Source organism: Oncorhynchus keta, chromosome 19 (genome assembly GCF_023373465.1).
Source record: "Oncorhynchus keta strain PuntledgeMale-10-30-2019 chromosome 19, Oket_V2, whole genome shotgun sequence".
Lineage (NCBI taxonomy): Eukaryota > Metazoa > Chordata > Actinopteri > Salmoniformes > Salmonidae > Oncorhynchus > Oncorhynchus keta.
The window spans coordinates 15,710,564-15,731,161 of NC_068439.1; the positions used below are offsets into that span (position 1 = coordinate 15,710,564).

Consider the following 20,598-nt stretch of genomic DNA (forward strand, 5'->3'; position numbering starts at 1 on the left):
CAGTATATACTGTGTGAGAATAGCTGAGGGCCACAGTGTCAGGAACAAAGCTCACCTCTGCTGAGTCACCCCTACCACAGGACCGGCAGTCTTGAGAGAGTTTTCTGTCTTCATTCCAGTATATTTCAAGGGTTGTCTGCATATATGATGAATGGGTCTGCTTTTTGTCATGTTTTGTTGCTGTTTTTAAATTATATTAATTCCACAGGTGTCTATTATATTAAAACCATGTTAGGAGGCTCAATGCATACATCTCTCTCTCTCTCTCTCTCTCTCTCTCTCTCTCTCTCTCTCTCTCTCTCTCTCTCTCTCTCTCTCTCTCTCTCTCTCTCTCTCTCTCTCTCTCTCTCTCTCTCTCTCTCTGGTCATACTGTTTTTATACCATCTTACCTATTTTAACTTTTTTTTTATGTACTGTACTGTAAGTTCACTATATATGCCTCAAACTCTTATTCACATCCCTTTATCCTGCATTCTATATCTATCTATCTCTATCCTGCATTCTCTCTATTCTGCTCTCTATCTCCATCCTGCTCTATCTCTATTATGCTCTCTATCTCTATCCTGATCTATATCTATTCTGTTCTCTATCCTGCTCTCTATCTCTATTCTGCTCTCTATCTCCATCCTGCTCTATCTCTATTCTGCTCTCTATCTCTATCCTGATCTATATCTATTCTGTTCTCTATCCTGCTCTCTATCTCTATCCTGCTCTAAACCTATTCTGTTCTCTATCTCCATCATGCTCTATATCTATTCTGCTCTCTATCTCTATTCTGCTCTCTATATCTATCATGTTCTATATATATTCTGTTCTCTATCTCTATTCTGCTCTATATCTATTCTGCTCTCTATCTCTATTCTGCTCTCTATCTCTATCCTGCTCTATATCTATTCTGCTCTCTATCTCTATCCTGCTCTATATCTATTCTGTTCTCTATCTCCATCCTGCTCTATATCTATTCTGCTCTCTATCTCTATTCTGCTCTCTATCTCTATCCTGCTCTATATCTATTCTGCTCTCTATCTCTATCCTGCTCTATGTATATATTATGTTCTCTATCTCTATCCTGCTCTATATCACTATCCTGCTCTCTCTAAATTCTGCTCTCAATCTCTATTCTGTGCTCTATCTCTATTCTGTTCTAAATCTATTCTGCTCCCTTCCTCTTTTCTGCTCCATATCTCTATTCTGTTCTCTATGTCTATTCTGCTCTCTCTCTTTTCTGCTCTCTGTCTCTATTCTGCTCTGTATCTCCATCTCTATATTCTGCTCTCTATATCTATCATGCTCTCTATCTCTATTCTGCTCTCTATCTCTATTCTGCTCTCTATATCTATCCTGCTCACTATCTCTATTCTGCTCTGTGTATCTATCCTGATCTATATCCTGCTCTCTATCTCTATTCTGCTCTGTATCTCTATCCTGATCTATATCCTGCTCTCTATCCTGCTCTGTATCTCTATTCTGCTCTCTATCTCTATTCTGCTCCCTTTCTCTATTCTACTCTCTATCACTATTCTGTTCTCTATCTCTATTCTGTTCTCTATCTCTATTCTGCTCTCTATCTTGCTCTCTATCTCTATCCTACTCTCTATCACTATTCTGCTCTCTATCCCTATTCTGTTCTGCTCTCTCTTTTCTGCTCTGTATCTCTGTCTCTATTCTGCTCTCTATCTCTAAATTCTGCTCTCTATCTCTATTCTGCTCTCTATCTCTATTCTGCTCTCTATCTCTATTCTGCTCCCATCCTCTATTCTGCTCTCTATCTCTATTCTGTTCTCCATCTATATTCTGCTCTTTATCCCCACCTCCTTTCCCCTCTCTCTCCTCTCACTCTCTCCCTCCAGTCATCTTCAAGGAAGTTAACACCTGTAACCCAGCAACCATCACAGGGACCCTCTCCCGTATCTCCCTTGATGAAGAGGATGACCCCAAGCTGGCGGCCCACCAGGAGGGGGGCCTAGGGGTCAACTTCAGCTCCCTCCCTGGAAACATCCCCCCTCCCAACCTACTCGTCCAGGTGAGGGACCGATTGGATGGATGAATAAATGGGCAGACGGGCGATGGGATTAAATGCAAAGCAAATCTACTCACACAATCAAATGTAGTTTCATTTAAGCCTATCAGTGTGCAAGTACATTTGCATAGACCGTCCCTCTCAGGCATGTTGGGTCATTAGGGGCGGCAGGTAGAGTAGCGGTTAGAGAGTGAACTCAGAGGGTTGCCAGTTCGAATCCCGGGTCCAATGGGAAAAATCTGTCGGGACGTGAGCTGGCAACCGGAGGGTTGCTGGTATGAAATCCTAGATGCCATTGCCTGCTGTTGTTCCCTTGAGCAAGGGACCCCCACAACAACAGCTCCCTGGGCGCTGAGTATGGCAGCCCCCCACACCACTCCAAAACCTTTATATATATACAGAGCATTCGGAAAGTATTAAGACACCTTGACTTGTTCCACATTATGTTACGTTACAGCCTTATTCTAAAATTGATTACATTGTTTTGTTTTCTTCATCAACACCCCATAATGAAAAAGCAAAAACAGGTTTTTAGAACATTTTGCAAATTTACAGAAAATAAAAAACTGAAATAAACACATTTACATGAGTATTCAGACCGTTTACTCAGTACTTTGCTGAAGCACCTTTGGCAGCGATTACAGCCTCGTATCTTCCTGGGTATGACACTACAAGCTTGGCACACCTGTATTTTGGGAGTTTCTCTGCAGATCATCTCAAGCTCTGTCAGTTTGGATGGGGAGCATTGCTTCATAGCTTTTTTCAGGTGTCTCCAGAGATGTTCGATTGGGTTCTAGTCTGGGATCTCGCTGGGCCACTCAAGGACATTCAGAGACTTGTCCTGAATCCACTCCTGCGTTGCCTTGGCTGTGTGCTAAGGGTCAATGTCCTGTTGGAAGGTGAACCGTTGTCCCAGTCTGAGGTCCAGCGTTCTCTGGAGTAGGTTCTCAACCTGTTTGGGAAAGGCATGCCGCTAGTGGGACACCTCGACAACATCCGGAGCATCTGGAGCAGGTTTTCAACCTGTTTGGGAAAGGCGTGCCGCTAGTGGGACACCTCGACAACATCCGGTGCTCTCTGGAGTAGGTTTTCAACTTGTTTGGGAAAGGCGTGCCGCTAGCGGGACACCTCGACAACATCCGGAGCATCTGGAGCAGGTTTTCAACCTGTTTGGGAAAGGCGTGCCGCTAGCGGGACACCTCGACAACATCCGGAGCATCTGGAGCAGGTTTTCAACCTGTTTGGTAAAGGCGTGCCGCTAGCGGGACACCTCGACAACATCCGGAGCATCTGGAGTAGGTTTTCAACCTGTTTGGGAAAGGCGTGCCGCTAGCGGGACACCTCGACAACATCCGGAGCATCTGGAGCAGGTTTTCAACCTGTTTGGGAAAGGCGTGCCGCTGGCGGGACACCTCGACAACATCCGGAGCATCTGGAGTAGGTTTTCAACCTGTTTGGGAAAGGCGTGCCGCTGGCGGGACACCTCGACAACATCCGGAGCATCTGGAGTAGGTTTTCAACCTGTTTGGGAAAGGCGTGCCGCTGGCGGGACACCTCGACAACATCCGGAGCATCTGGAGTAGGTTTTCAACCTGTTTGGGAAAGGCGTGCCGCTGGCGGGACACCTCGACAACATCCGGAGCATCTGGAGTAGGTTTTCAACCTGTTTGGGAAAGGCGTGCCGCTGGCGGGACACCTCGACAACATCCGGAGCATCTGGAGTAGGTTTTCAACCTGTTTGGGATAGGCGTGCCGCTGGCGGGACACCTCGACAACATCCGGAGCATCTGGAGTAGGTTTTCAACCTGTTTGGGAAAGGCGTGCCGCTAGTGGGACACCTCGACAACATCCGGTGAAATTGCAGAGCACCAAATTAAACTATAATGACTAGAATTATTTAACATTCATGAATATACAAGTGCAATACATCAAAATAACTCTTGACTTCTTAACTTAACAGATTTAAAAAGTATTTTACGGCTAAAGCAAACCATTTGATTATCTGAGGACAGCGCCCTGCTTAGCAACACATGAAAAACATATGTCAACCAGGCAAGTGCGACTCAAAAGTCAGAAATGGCAATATAAAAATGCCTTACCTTTGATGATTTTCTTCTGTTGGCATTCAAAAAATGTTGCTCGATAATGTCCTTCTTTATATCCATAAAAAATCAGTTTAGCTAACGCACTTCAGTCAATAATCCATCCAGTTTCCCTCCATCAAATTGCATACAAAATGAATCCCAAACGTTACTAATAAACTTTTCCAAACAAGTCAAACAAACCTTAGGTATCCTAATACGCAAATAAACAATCAAATTTAAGACTGAGAATAGTATGTTCATTACCGGAGATAAATAAGAAGGAACGTGCTTTCCTCCACGCGCATGGAAACACTACAGCCAAAATGGGAGCCACCTAGAAAAACTACAATTTCTGGGTAATTTTCCCAAAAACCAGCCTAAACTCTTTTTATATGCATATCCTAGCTTCTGGGCCTGATAAGAGGCAGTTTACTTTGGGCACGCTTTTCATCCAGATATGAAAATACTGCCACGTATCCCAAATAAGTTTTAAGGATCTCTCTGTACTTTGCTCTGTTCATCTTTCCCTCTATCCCGACTAGTCTCCCAGTCCCTGTCGCTGAAAAACATCCCCACAGGATGATGCTGCCACCACCATGCTACTCCGTAGGGATAGTGCCAGGATTCCTCCAGATGTGACGCTTGGCATTCAGGCCAAAGAGTTCAATCTTGGTTTCATCAGAACAGAGAATCTTGTTTCTTAATCTGAGAGTAATTTGGTGCCTTTTGGCAAACTCCAAGCATGCTGTCATGTGCCTTTTATAGAGAGCTAGCTTCCATCTGGCCACTCTACCATAAAGGCCTCATTGGTGGAGTGCTGCAGAGATTGTTGTCCTTCTGGAAGGTTCTCCCATCTCCACAGAGGAACTCTGTAGCTCTGCCAGAGTGACCATCGAGTCCTTGGTCACCTCCCTTGACCAAGGTCCTTCTCCCCCGATTGCTCAATTTGGCCAGGCGGCCAGCTTCCAAGAGTCTTCCAAACTTCTTCCATTTAAGAATGATTAAGAACACTGTTCCTGGGGACCTTCAATGCTGTAGAAGTGTTTGGTACCGGAGCACTACGGACAATTCCTTTGACGTCATGACTTATTTTTTTCTCTGGCATTATCACAATCATCGTCAAGGAAATGACCAGACCAAGGTGCAGGGTGGTAAGCGTACATTCCTTTATTTTTAAATGTTGCCAACAAAACAATAAACAACAAAACGAACGTGAAGCTCTGTGAGGCTGTACATGCCACTAACAAAGACAACCCACAAATGAGAAAAGGAAAAAAGGCTGCCTAAGTATGATTCCCAATCAGAGACAACGATAGACAGCTGTCTCTGATTGAGAATCATACCCGGCCAAAAACAAAGAACCAGAAAGCATAGACTTTCCCACCCGAGTCACACCCTGACCAAACAAACATAGAGAATAAGAGGATCTCTACAGTCAGGGCGTGACAGGCATGCACTGTTAACTGTGGGACACTATATAGACAAGTGTGTTCCTTTCCAAATCATGTCCAATCAATTGAATTTACAGCGTGGACTCCAATCAGGTTTTAGAAACATCTCATGGATGATCAATGGAAAAAGAATACACCTGAGCTCAATATTGAGTCTCATAACAAAAGGTCTAAAAACGTATGTAAATTAGGTAAATCTGTTTTTGCTTTGTGATTATGGGCTATTGTGTGTAGATTGCTGAGGATATAAATATGTTTTTATCCATTTTAGAATACAGCTGTAACTTAACAAAATATGGAAAAAAAGTCAAGGTGTCTGAATACTTTTCAAATGCACTGTACACTGTATGTCTGTCTTTTGGAGTGGTTGGGTTTTAAAGGTGTGTCAAATTTTGATTGGTCCTGAACATTGACCAATAAAGTGATCTTAATCTTACAATAGTTTTTACCAGACATGAAGTAAGTAGTGATATCAACGCCAACTAATCTATATTGTCTTCAGTGATAGCATACTTTTATGTAAGAGTTTCTATCTAGAACCGAAAAGGGTTCTTCATCTGTCTCCATAGGAGAACCCTTTGAAACTCTTTTTGATTCCAGGTAGAACCTGTTTGATTCCAAGTAGAACCCTTTTGGCTTCCATATAAAAACTCTTTCCACAGAGGGTTCTACATGGAACCCAAAAGTGTTCTGCTATGGGGACAGGCGAAGAACCCTTTTGGAACCCATTTTCAAAGAGTGTATTTAGTGATGTCAGTGATAATATCTGTAGTGTATTTAGTGATGAATCCTTAATATGAGTTTCCCCGTCTCACCATGCAGGTGCCCCCGCTGGGTGTTCTGAACGAGCTGAGTGACACCACTGTGAAAAAGGAGGTGAACGTGGAGCAGCAGATGCACCAGGGGAACCCCAGGAACACGGCGCCTGTCTACCTGTGCACTGAGAGCGGGATGGGCTGGTCTCGACCGCCCCCTCCTCCCAACACTCTGGATGGACCTTGTGGGGGAGGGGAGGGGGACTATATGGTGTTACCCCGTAGGACGGTCAGTTTAAAACCCCCTCTGCCCCCAGGTCTGGGTCTGGGGCTGGGGGGCGAGGACAAGCCGCTTAACATCGCAGTGGACGACCCGCCCTTCCCCCCGCCCCCATCGCCCATGACCCTCCACCCGGCAGAGAGCGAGGCCTACCCAGCTGACTTCATCTCCCCCGGCGACCACAACATGAACATCGGCATGAACATGAACCGCTCTTACGGGACGCTCAAGCAGCTCCCCGTGCACGGGAATCAAGGTCCCCAGGGCCACATGCACGCTCCGGGCGTCCACGTGCATGGGGGCCACATGCATGACTACGGGCACTCGCTGAAGCCTGGCCAGAGATCATCGGTGAGGCAGATTCTAACAGGAGGGGGAGGGGCGGTGGAGCGCAACCGGACCCTGCCACGCAACCTGGGCAGCACCAACACTAACACCAGCCTCTCCGCTGGCTCCCTGGAGGTAAAGAGAGAGTGATGGAGGGACGGGAGGAGAGTGTTTACAACCAGGTTGTATGACAGCTAGCATCAGTCTCTGCTAGCTGAAAGGGGGTGATGGAGGGAACAGAAGGGACGATGGGAGGAGAAGGAGCGCCAGATACAAACACTCACTCCGCTCTCCGTACACACACGTTGTCCAGATACAAACACTCACTCCGCTCTCCGTACACACACGTTGTCCAGATACAAACACTCACTCCGCTCTCCGTACACACACGTTGTCCAGATACAAACACTCACTCCGCTCTCCGTACACACACGTTGTCCAGATACAAACACTCACTCCGCTCTCCGTACACACACGTTGTCCAGATACAAACACTCACTCCGCTCTCCGTACACACACGTTGTTCAGATACAAACACTCACTCCGCTCTCCGTACACACACGTTGTTCAGATACAAACACTCACTCCGCTCTCCGTACACACACGTTGTCCAGATACAAACACTCACTCCGCTCTCCGTACACACACGTTGTCCAGATACAAACACTCACTCCGCTCTCCGTACACACACGTTGTCCAGATACAAACACTCACTCCGCTCTCCGTACACACACGTTGTTCAGATACAAACACTCACTCCGCTCTCCGTACACACACGTTGTTCAGATACAAACACTCACTCCGCTCTCCGTACACACACGTTGTCCAGATACAAACACTCACTCCGCTCTCCGTACACACACGTTGTTCAGATACAAACACTCACTCCGCTCTCCGTACACACACGTTGTCCAGATACAAACACTCACTCCGCTCTCCGTACACACACGTTGTCCAGATACAAACACTCACTCCGCTCTCCGTACACACACGTTGTCCAGATACAAGGTTAACCAAAACCCATGACAGAAAGATCACACACCAATCTTTCTCAAATACACACTGTGTGTTATTAGAGGGCTGAAAGCGCTTATTTTTGAAACATAGTGATTTCCTATATAGTCATGTCCCAGGGTTGATATTAGCAGAGAAAGAAGATGGGTATGAACAATAAACCAGGGTATTGAATGGTGATTTAACTGTGGATGCCACTGTGATCCAGGTCTGTCAGAAGTCTGTGTGTGAGCCGTGTGTGTGTACTTTCGTGTACTTGTGTGTACGTGTGTGTATGTGTGTGTATGTGTGCGTACTTGTGTGTATGTCTGTGTACGTGTGTGTACGTGTGTGTACGTGTGTGTACGTGTGTGTATGTGTGTGTACGTGTGTGTACGTGTGTGTGTGTATGTGTGTGTATGTGTGTGTACGTGTGTGTATGTGTGTACATGTGTGTATGTGTGTGTACATATGTGTATGTGTGTGTATGTGTGTGTACGTGTCTGTATGTGTGTACTTGTGTGTATGTGTGTATGTGTGTGTACGTGTCTGTGTGTGTGTATGTGTGTATGTGTACGTGTGTGTACGTGTGTGTACGTGTGTGTATGTGTGTGTATGTGTGTATGTGTGTGTACGTGTCTGTATGTGTGTATGTGTGTGTACATGTGTGTGTGTGTGTTTGTGTGTACGTGTCTGTGTGTATGTGTGTGTATGTGTGTATGTGTGCTGGCGCTCGCTCTAGTGGCAATATAACCAGTAGTTAGGGGATTCCCAAACTTGGACCTGGGGTCTTTCCCCAGACACTGCATAGCTGATTCAAAAAATCAACTAATCAATGAGCTTTGATAATTTGAATCAGCTGTGTAGTGTTAGGGCAAAAACTAATTATGGGATATAAAGATGTCTACATTCATGCAGATTGGTAAACACACACACACACACACACACACACACACACACACACACACTTTTGTGTCTATAATCACCCTTCCGGCCTACAAGGAGGCAGAGCAGATGGGGTGACAGGGACAGGAGAAGTGGGGATACCTATTCAGTTGCACAACTGAATGCATTCAACTGAAATGTGTCTTACGCATTTAACCCAACCCCTCTGAATCAGAGATGTCAGGAGGGCCTTAATTGACATCCACGGCGCCCGAAGAACAGTGGGGTTAACTGCCTTGTTCAGGGGCATAACAACAGATTTGTACCTTGTCAGCTCAGGGATTCGATCCAGCAACCTTTCGGTAACTGGCACACACACACACACACACACACACACACACACACACACACACACACACACACACACACACACACACACACACACACACACACACACACACACACACACACACACACACACACACAGGATCCTGCTGACTCACAAGGTTGATGAAGGAATGGGGACAGTACTTACGCTGAAGGACAGGGTAGTGCACGTGCTTCATGTAGAATGAAATGCATTACAGCCCCGTTTTTAAAACATCTCACTCAAATGAATGGCTTGCATCCCAAATGGCACCCTGTTCCCTATTTATTGCAGTGCTTTTGACCAGGGCCCATAGGGTAAGCCTACTGTAGAAGGAATAGGGTGTAATTTGGAACTCAGACTTTGAGTCCACTCCTGAATATCTTTAAACATCCCTCTGAGAGACGTCTGAGGTATTCTGAAAATCTTTAAACATCCCTCTGAGAGACGTCTGAGGTATCCTGAATATCTTTAAACATCCCTCTGAGAGACGTCTGAGGTATGCTGAATATCTTTAAACATCCCTCTGAGAGACGTCTGAGTTATTCTGAAGATCTTTAAACATCCCTCTGAGAGACGTCTAAGGTAACCAGAATATCTTTAAACATCCCTCTGAGAGACGTCTGAGTTATCCTGAAGACCTTTAAACATCCCTCTGAGAGACGTCTAAGGTAACCAGAATATCTTTAAACATCCCTCTGAGAGACGTCTGAGGTATCCTGAATATCTTTAAACATCCCTCTGAGAGACGTCTAAGGTATCCAGAATATCTTTAAACATCCCTCTGAGAGACGTCTAAGGTAACCAGAATATCTTTAAACATCCCTCTGAGAGACGTCTGAGGTATCCTGAAGATCTTTAAACATCCCTCTGAGAGACGTCTAAGGTAACCAGAATATCTTTAAACATCCCTCTGAGAGACGTCTGAGGTATCCAGAATATCTTTAAACATCCCTCTGAGAGACGTCTGAGGTATCCTGAATATCTTTAAACATCCCTCTGAGAGACGTCTAAGGTATCCAGAATATCTTTAAACATCCCTCTGAGAGACGTCTGAGGTATCCTGAATATCTTTAAACATCCCTCTGAGAGACGTCTAAGGTATCCTGAAGACCTTTAAACATCCCTCTGAGAGACGTCTAAGGTATCCAGAATATCTTTAAACATCCCTTTGAGAGACGTCTAAGGTATTCTGAAGACCTTTAAACATCCCTCTGAGATATAACTTATCTTTAAACATCCCTCTGAGAGACGTCTGAGGTATTCAGAATATCTTTAAACATCCCTCTGAGAGGTAACCAGAATATCTTTAAACATCCCTCTGAGAGACCTTTAAACATCCCTCTGAGGAGACGTCTGAGACCTATTTTAAACATCCCTCTGAGAGACGTCTGAGGTATCCTGAATATCTTTAAACATCCCTCTGAGTGACGTCTAAGGTAACCAGAATATCTTTAAACATCCCTCTGAGAGACGTCTAAGGTATCCTGAAGACCTTTAAACATCCCTCTGAGAGACGTCTGAGGTATCCCTGTGCTTAGCTTGATGTATTGTCTGTGTCCCAGATTACACCACAGGAGGCTGGTTGCACCTTAATTGGGGAGGACGAGCTCGTGGAATGGTATCAAATACATCAAACATGGTTTCTATGTGTTTGTTGCCTTTCCCTTTGCTCCGTTCCAGCCATTATTAAGAGCCGTCCTCCCCTCAACAGCCTGAATTACATACCATTTCCTTTATAGCACACTGTGTTTGACCTGTGGCTCTGGTCAAAAGTAGTGCACTGTAGAGGGAATAGGTCTCTATGGGGGTGCCACAGGGTTCAATTCTCGGGCCGACTCTTTTCTCTGTATATATCAATGATGTTGCTCTTGCTGCGGGCGATTCCCTGATCCACCTCTACGCAGACGACACCATTCTATATACTTTCGGCCCGTCATTGGACACTGTGCTATCAAACCTCCAAACGAGCTTCAATGCCATACAGCACTCCTTCCGTGGCCTCCAACTGCTCTTAAACGCGAGTAAAACCAAATGCATGCTTTTCAACCGATCGCTGCCTACACCCGCATGCCCGACTAGCATCACCACCCTGGATGGTTCCAACCTTGAATATGTGGACATCTATAAGTACCTAGGTGTCTGGCTAGACTGCAAACTCTCCTTCCAGACTCACATCAAACATCTCCAATCAAAAATCAAATCCAGAGTCGGCTTTCTATTCCGCAACAAAGCCTCCTTCACTCACGCTGCCAAGCTTACCCTAGTAAAACTGACTATCCTACCGATCCTCGACTTCGGCGATGTCATCTACAAAATGGCTTCCAACACTCTACTCAGCAAACTGGATGCAGTCTATCACAGTGCCATCCGTTTTGTCACTAAAGCACCTTATACCACCCACCACTGCGACTTGTATGCTCTAGTCGGCTGGCCCTCACTACATATTCGTCGCCAGACCCACTGGCTCCAGGTCATCTACAAGTCCATGCTAGGTAAAGCTCCGCCTTATCTCAGTTCACTGGTCACGATGGCAACACCCATCCGTAGCACGCGCTCCAGCAGGTGTATCTCACTGATCATCCCTAAAGCCAACACCTCATTTGGCCGCCTTTCATTCCAGTACTCTGCTGCCTGACTGGAACGAATTGCAAAAATCGCTGAAGTTGGAGACTTTTATCTCCCTCACCAACTTCAAACATCAGCTATCCGAGCAGCTAACCGATCGCTGCAGCTGTACATAGTCTATAGGTAAATAGCTCACCCTTTTTCACCTACCTCATTCCCATACTGTTTTTATACTGTTTTTATTTATTTACTTTTCTGCTCTTTTGCACACCAATATCTCTACCTGTACATGCCCATCTGATCATTTATCACTCCAGTGTTAATCTGCAAAATTGTATTATTCGCCTACCTCCTCATGCCTTTTGCACACATTGTATATAGACTGCCCATTTTTTTCTACTGTGTTATTGACTTGCTAATTGTTTACTCCATGTGTAACTCTGTGTTGTCTGTTCACACTGCTATGCTTTATCTTGGCCAGGTCGCAGTTGCAAATGAGAACTTGTTCTCAACTAGCCTACCTGGTTAAATAAAGGTGAAATAAAAATAAAAATAAAAAGAGGGAATAGGGCTCTGGTCAAAAGTAGTGCACTATAGAGGGAATAGGGCTCTGGTCAAAAGTAGTGCACTATAGAGGGAATAGGGCTCTGGTCAAAAGTAGTGCACTACAGAGGGAATAGGATGCCACTTGGGACACATTCATCATTGCTCAGAGGCTTTGATAAACAGTTTATTTCCTCCTGTTTGAGGAAAATGACCTCTCCAGACGGAGATTGAGTGCTCCATAAAATCAAACGAAAAGATATGGAGATGCAAAATCTAAGGTATTACAGAAATTGACTTGATTGCTTTGGAGATTTTGGAGAGGGTTGAGGTTTTAGTATTGAGATTTGTAGATTTTTATGTGAAAGCTAGAAAAAGTCCATTTTCATAACGTCTTGAAAAGCTCTGTAATGTTGTTTGCTGTTGTGAAGAGACTTTTAGGAAAAGTAGAGTAGGGAAGGATGGAGAGGAGAGAGTGATGAGAGGAGAGGAGAGAATGATGAGAGAAGGAAGGAGAAGACAGGAGAGAGTGATGAGATGAGGGGAGGAGCTGAGAGATTGATGAGTTATGAGGGAAGGAGAGGAGAGGAGGGAGTGATGAAGGAAGGAGAGGAGAGAGTGATGAGGGAAGGAAGGAGAGGAGAGAGTGATGAGATGAGGAGAGATTGATGAGTGATGAGGGAAGGAGAGGAGGGAGTGATGAAGGAAGGAGAGGAGAGAGTGATGAGGGGAAGGAAGGAGAGGAGAGAGTGATGAGCAAAGGAGAGAGGAGAGAGTGATGAGGGAAGGAGAGGAGAGGAGAGAGTGATGAGGGAAGGAGAGGAGAGGAGAGTTATGAGGGTAGGAGAGGAGAGAGTTATAAGGAAAGGAGAGGAGAGAGTGATGAGGGAAGAAGAGGAGAGAGTGATGAGGGATGGAAGGAGAGGACAGATGATGGACGAAGAGTAGAGAGTGATTAGGGAAGGAGAGGAGAGGAGAGAGTGATGAGATGAGGAGAGGAGAGATTGATTAGTGATGAGGGAAGGAGAGGAGAAAAGAGAGTGATGAGGGAAGGAGAAGAGAAGAGAGAGTGATGAGGGAAGGAGAGAGGGGTGAGGGAAGGAGAGGAGTGATGAGGGAAGGAGAGGAGAGGAGTGATGAGGTGAAGGAAGGAGAGGAGAGGGTGATGAGGGAAGGAGAGAGGGGTGAGGGAAGGAGAGCAAAGGAGTGATGAGGGAGGGAAGGAAGGAGAGGAGAGAGTTATGATGGATGGAGAGAAGAGGAGAAGAGAGAGTGATGAGGGAAGGAGAGGAGAGGAGAGTTATGAGGGTAGGAGAGGAGAGAGTTATAAGGAAAGGAGAGGAGAGAGTGATGAGGGAAGAAGAGGACAGAGTGATGAGGGATGGAGAGGAGAGAGTGATGATGGACGAAGAGTAGAGAGTGATGAGGGAACGAAGAGGAGAGAGTGATGAGGGAAGGAAGGAGAGGACAGGAGAGAGTGATGAGGGAAGGAAGGAGAAGAGATAGTGATGAGGAGAGAGTGATGAGGAGTGATGAGGGATGGAGAGGAGAGAGGAGAGGAGAGATTCATGGAAAAATCACATGATTTTGCGGTGTTCCAATAACACGTTTTCATTTGATCACGTGATCTTATGTGAAGTTAATGTGATGACATGTGACAACATGTAAAGCAACATGTGATAACATGAAACCACATGTGAAAACGTGAAGTCTTTCAAAAACATGTGATTTCAAAGGATTTTCAACATGTGAAATCATGTCATTTTTCTGTGAGGGTCGTTTCACTTCTCTGTGAATGTCATGCTGTGAAGTGGCATTGGTGGGTGTTCCTCAGTAAGAACAACAGTTTGTTCCGACAAATAACACTGTTATTGGGTGATGTAGTATGCTTGCACGTAGGACGTGTGATGGAGAGTGGATCTTTGTGAAAGTATGTGTGCCTTCATTCAAGTGCATAGTGCATGTGTACTGTATAGTACTGGGGATTGTCAAATGTCCTCAAATGTCATGGGATCGCTTTTGTGAAGGTTAGAGGTTACACACACAACGCGATGACTATGACAAAGTGTTTGAATGAGAGAGATCTGAGTCATTGCTTGAGGCTAAAATGGAACCAGGTTCACCACTATCCAGGGGCCTATTTCAGATGCACCCTCAGTTCTCTACAACATTGTGTCTTCCTTTCTTTCTTCCTTTCTTTATTTCTGTCTTTCTTTAAAAGCCGCGGCTCTCGTAGCCTTTCTCTGCAAGTCCAGACATTAAAAGAAGGACCAGGGCTTTCAGCTAAATGTAGGGCCAATCTTCTCAGTGGTATAAAGGGTTTCTGAGAAAGAGAGCGAATGTCAGGGACAGACAAACAAGTCAAGAGAGTTAACTGTTAAATGCACCCCATCTCTGAGTGTGCAATAACTACAGCTGTCCATTAGGTCACACCAAGCTAAGGAGTGACTGAGTGGTCTGATGCAGGAGACAGCATGGAAGACAGTTGAAGGACATTACGTGACTGTCTCAATCATCTTGGACATACCTTCAATAGAATGAAGGCTGTTGGTTGTGGTGAACTTTAAAAATATGTTTTTTTTTAATAGATTTGACTGTACCATTTAATCCAAAGCAGTTTACAGTAGCCACGTTTATTGGGAATATGTTGCCCATGTGAGAATGAAGCTCACAAAGTTTCACTGCATCAGAAGGACTTCATTTCATCTGAGCCACTACATGACGTGTGTTTTGTGTTAGCATGCATGTTGCAAGTGGAAACTACTACTTTGCTACACACGTTTGTGTTGATGATGAGCGGAGGGGTCCAAGGATCTACAGACATTGATCATATCTTCTCTCCCCTGACCCCCCTCCCTCAGAGGAAAAGAGTACGGTACTCTGAGCTGGACTTTGAGGTAAGATCCCACCTACTACCCTCCCCCCAGCCTATCTCTGCTTCTGTCTGCTTCAGCCAGGTTTGACTGACGTTTAGAGAAGCCCATGGCATCTCTAACCCCCCCCCCGCCCCCTTGTGCCTGTGTCTCCCTTGAATTTAACTTGGTACAGTGACCCATACATAGTGTAGTCTGTTTCTACAACAAGGATCTAGGGCTCCCCCTGTGGATGGATGGATTTGGTTTTGACTGATCTTAGCTTGATTGGCCAAAGGATTGATATATTGAACATGTACCAGCAGGTATACAAAAAGCAATAATTTAATTGAGCTTTTTTTCAAACTGAATCAGTCAGTCATTTCGATCTCAATGGAAAATGCACAATGGGGTGCCAGGTCCTGGTTGAAGAAACAATGGTGCAGTGGAACGTTTTGAGTGGATGAATGAATGATAGACCGTGAGTTTATGTCAGTTTGGTATGATGTGTGTGTTTTGGGGGTAATCACGTGTGTTTGTGTGTGTGTTGGCGCGTGAAATAATCGCTCCGTGGAAGGAACAAGCCCTGGGAATCTAGCAAATCTCCAGTCTCAAACAGCTCCCCCCTCCCTAACAATGAACTAAACTAAAGCCTTTGCTACACCCTATTCAAGTATTGGCTTTCCTTATCCTTACCATGTAAAGACTGGAGACTTGCTTTCCACTGCGGAGGCCTTGTCCATAGTAGAACTAAGGCATGTGTGGACTGTTGCACAACTAACAGGCTAACAATCACAAGCACTAGAGCTACAATAAGATAACCTGGAGTAGAATGATGTTGCCTAAGGGCAACGATTTCCCAGAGCTCCATAGAGACGTGAAGGAGAAGCTCGTCGGATGTTGATCTCTTCTCGGCTGGGTCCTCATTGGGACCAAAGTTCCTTGTTGTTAAGAGACTCTTTCTGCTCTTCCTCTCTTCCTGTCTGACCGTAGTCTGCAAAACTGCATGATATGTCCCTCAAAATGTCTGACTTCCTGGTACTGTAATTTAATTATGCCAATTTGCTTTCATTAATTGAAAACCCTTCATCTATTTTATGAGAATTTGTAAGATTCTTGTTTGCATAAAATAGATGGAGACCAGTCTTTTTAATAATAGGTAACAGAATTTATTCTCGGAGCGCGCTGCCACTTCACCATGAGCAACAGTTTATATACAGATCATGACGTCATTTCATTGCTTTAACAGAATCCCCTCCTCTCGACCGGGTCAAAGTGAGGTGAAAAGTTCATTCTAACTTACTAACACACTCCCGGGGTAACTTTTGACCCCTCAACATTATCGATCACCACTGAACTGACAGTTCTAATTAACAGAAAACCTAGGAATGCACTCACTGTCTTATCTAAAAACCCCAGAGCTAAGTTTCTGAAGGTTCAACCATAGGTTAACGACCTTATCTGTTTTCACAGTCCAATACCCATTAATTTCTTCCTAGTTGAAATGGTGTTCATTAACTTTAATTACTCCTTGTCCGTGTCACACAATCCCTTCTTATGAACTCATATTGTTAATCAGATATAATAAAACAGAGTATAAGTTTTACTTAGTTACAGTTCCGTTTAAAATGATTTGTTTAGTCATTTAATCATAATTTTACCAACACTTCCTATTTCAAAAATGGACGCCAGTGTACCCCTTTACCGAGTGTGTGTCTGAGGGAGAAAGATTTGAGGTGGCCTGAGAGTTTAAGGTAAAGAATGTGAGAGGAAAGAGCAGTGATGACAGACATGACACAGGAAAAGGGACAGCGGGAGGAGAAAACGACAGACACAGTGACAGAAAGGAGGAGCGGGAGAAGATGACTATAAAGGAAGTAGATGTAAAGTTACTTAGGAACGCATGCTCAGACACACACACAGAGAGAGAGAGAGAGAGAACTGACAGACGGGGAGAAGAGAGTGCAGACTGTGGTAATTGGTGGCAGCGGTCACAGCCGGCCTTGGCCAGAGTGTCTGAGTTTGTGAGTGTCGCTGTCTGGCCCCTGTGTCTCTCTACACCCTCAGAGCGGCTGTGTCGATTAGCCGCCACCACGCTGCTTAAGCGCTAGCCATTAGCGAAGAGAGCGAGTCGCTGTAACAAGGTCTCTATCCTTCCACTTCCACTTGTAATAGGATGTAGTTGCTCTTATAGATGCTAGAACGTATAAGGTCAGTTGAGTCTCAGCTAAATGGTGAGGGTTAGGATTTGATCCTCCAGCTGTACTAACAGGAACATTTTATTCAGAGCCACTTCACTGCTGGCTAATTGCTAACTAACTAAAGCTAAATTGCTAACTAACTAATGCTAACATTAACGCAGCCTGTTTGGCTCTCATATCCATTCAGAGCAAACTCATAGACATGTCACATCACAGGCAGCATCAAAGCCTAGTAGACAACAGAGAGATGTTAGAGAGAAGATGAGAGGACTCAGCTATCTATCCATCTATCCGTCCCCCTCTTCCCCCCGACTGCGGCTGGCATCTCTTTCAGTCCCTCTCAGTCCTTGCCTCTGTAGCTTTCTTTTCTTATTCTCTTCATGTTTGTTGTACCTTCCTCTCCCTTCCAGAAAGTGATGCACACTCACAAAAGACACTCTGAGCTGTACCCTGAGCTCAACCACTCCACCACCAAGTTCCACACCATAGACAGGTATAACAGGGACCCCACCATGTCCACCTTCAAGGTCAGAGCCCGACCCTACAACGTTAGTGGGAAACGAGGGTTAACTGCCACAACAAACACCACAACCCCTACAACCCCCCCCAACCCACTCCCACACCACTCACTATTCCCCGCTCACTGAGGCCAGCTCATTACGACCCCTAGTGGTATAACTGTGAAATGGCATTGTTATATAGAGAATCTAGCATCTTTACAACAATATGTGAGTGTGTTTGTTGGCACCTAGTGTGGTATTTTGTGGTAAGGTTAGTAGTTACCCCCCGACACTTTAAGGTAAGGTTAGTTGTTAGTGTACCTCCTACCTGACACCTTAAGGTAAGGTTAGTAGTTAGTATACCCCCTACCTGACACCTTAAGGTAAGGTTAGTAGTTAGTGTACCCCCTACCTGACACCTTATGTTAGTAGTTAGTATACCCCCTACCTGACACCTTAAGGTAAGATTAGTAGTTAGTGTACCCCCTACCTGACACCTTATGTTAGTAGTTAGTATACCCCCTACCTGACACCTTAAGGTAAGATTAGTAGTTAGTATACCCCCTTCCTGACACCTTAAGGTAAGGTTAGTAGTTAGTGTACCCCTACCTGACACCTTAAGGTAAGGTTAGTAGTTAATTTACCCCCCGACACTTTAAGGTAAGGTTAGTAGTTAGTATACCCCCTACCTGACACCTTAAGGTAAGGTTAGTAGTTAATTACCCCCCGACACTTTAAGGTAAGGTTAGTAGTTAGTATACCCCCTACCTGACACCTTATGTTAGTAGTTAGTATACCCCCTACCTGACACCTTATGTTAGTAGTTAGTATACCCCCTACCTGACACCTTAAGGTAAGATTAGTAGTTAGTATACCCCCTTCCTGACACCTTAAGGTAAGGTTAGTAGTTAGTGTACCCCCTACCTGACACCTTATGTTAGTAGTTAGTATACCCCCTACCTGACACCTTAAGGTAAGATTAGTAGTTAGTATACCCCCTACCTGACACCTTAAGGTAAGGTTAGTAGTTAATTTACCCCCTTTAAGGTAAGGTTAGTTGTTAGTGTACCTGACACCTTAAGGTAAGGTTAGTAGTTAGTATACCCCCTTCCTGACACCTTATGTTAGTAGTTAGTATACCCCTACCTGACACCTTAAGGTAAGGTTAGTAGTTAGTATACCCCTACCTGACACCTTAAGGTAAGGTTAGTAGTTAGTATACCCCCTACCTGACACCTTAAGGTTAGTAGTTAGTATACCCCCTACCTGACACCTTAAGGTAAGATTAGTAGTTAGTATACCCCTTCCTGACACCTTAAGGTAAGGTTAGTAGTTAGTGTACCCCTACCTGACACCTTAAGGTTAGTAGTTAGTATACCCCCTACCTGACACCTTAAGGTTACCCCCCCTACCTGACACCTTAAGGTTAGTAGTTAGTGTACCCCCTACCTGACACCTTAAGGTTAGTAGTTAGTATACCCCTACCTGACACCTTAAGGTAAGATTAGTAGTTAGTATACCCCCTACCTGACACCTTAAGGTAAGGTTAGTAGTTAGTATACCCCCTACCTGACACCTTAAGGTAAGGTTAGTAGTTAGTGTACCCCCTACCTGACACCTTAAGGTAAGGTTAGTAGTTAGTATACCCCCTACCTGACACCTTAAGGTAAGGTTAGTAGTTAGTATACCCCCTACCTGACACCTTAAGGTAAGGTTAGTAGTTAGTATACCCCCTACCTGACACCTTAAGGTAAGATTAGTAGTTAGTATACCCCCTACCTGACACCTTAAGGTAAGGTTAGTAGTTAGTGTACCCCCTACCTGACACCTTATGTTAGTAGTTAGTATACCCCCAACCTGACACCTTAAGGTAAGGTTAGTAGTTAGTATACCCCTACCTGGCACCTTAAGATAAGGTTAGTAGTTAGTATACCCACTACCGGGCACCTTAAGGTTAGTAGTTAGTATACCCCCTACCTGACACCTTAAGGTAAGGTTAGTAGTTAGTGTACCCCCTACCTGACACCTTATGTTAGTAGTTAGTATACCCCCTACCTGACACCTTAAGGTAAGATTAGTAGTTAGTATACCCCCTACCTGACACCTTAAGGTAAGGTTAGTAGTTAGTGTACCCCCTACCTGACACCTTAAGGTAAGGTTAGTAGTTAATTTACCCCCCCGACACTTTAAGGTAAGGTTAGTAGTTAGTATACCCCTACCTGACACCTTAAGGTAAGGTTAGTAGTTAATTTACCTTTAAGGTAAGGTTAGTAGTTAGTGTACCCCCTACCTGACACCTTAAGGTAAGGTTAATAGTTAGTGTACCCCCTACCTGACACCTTAAGGTAAGGTTAGTAGTTAGTGTACCCCCTACCTGACACCTTAAGGTAAGATTAGTAGTTAGTATACCCCCTACCTGACACCTTAAGGTAAGGTTAGTAGTTAGTGTACCCCCTACCTGACACCTTAAGGTTAGTAGTTAGTATACCCCCTACCTGACACCTTAAGGTTAGTAGTTAGTATACCCCCTACCTGACACCTTAAGGTAAGATTAGTAGTTAGTATACCCCCTTCCTGACACCTTAAGGTAAGGTTAGTAGTTAGTGTACCCCCTACCTGACACCTTAAGGTAAGGTTAGTAGTTAGTATACCCCCTACCTGGCACCTTAAGATAAGGTTAGTAGTTAGTATACCCACTACCGGGCACCTTAAGGTTAGTAGTTAGTATACCCACTAGCTGGTACCTTAAGGTAAGGTTAGTAGTTAGTATA

At 44.8% G+C, this 20,598-nt stretch overlaps 1 protein-coding gene across 5 annotated transcripts in view; it reads left to right on the forward strand.

Annotated features, from left to right (window-relative positions):
* Nucleotides 1-20,598, forward strand: part of LOC118397634 (adhesion G protein-coupled receptor B2-like) — a 565,880-nt gene that overhangs the window by 491,263 nt on the left and 54,019 nt on the right. For all 5 annotated transcript variants that reach the window (XM_052469740.1, XM_052469742.1, XM_052469741.1 and 2 more), the window contains 2 exons: nt 1,852-2,024; nt 6,379-7,053. In XM_052469740.1, coding sequence (XP_052325700.1) covers nt 1,852-2,024; nt 6,379-7,053 — 848 coding nt within the window. The remainder of the gene's footprint in view (nt 1-1,851; nt 2,025-6,378; nt 7,054-20,598) is intronic.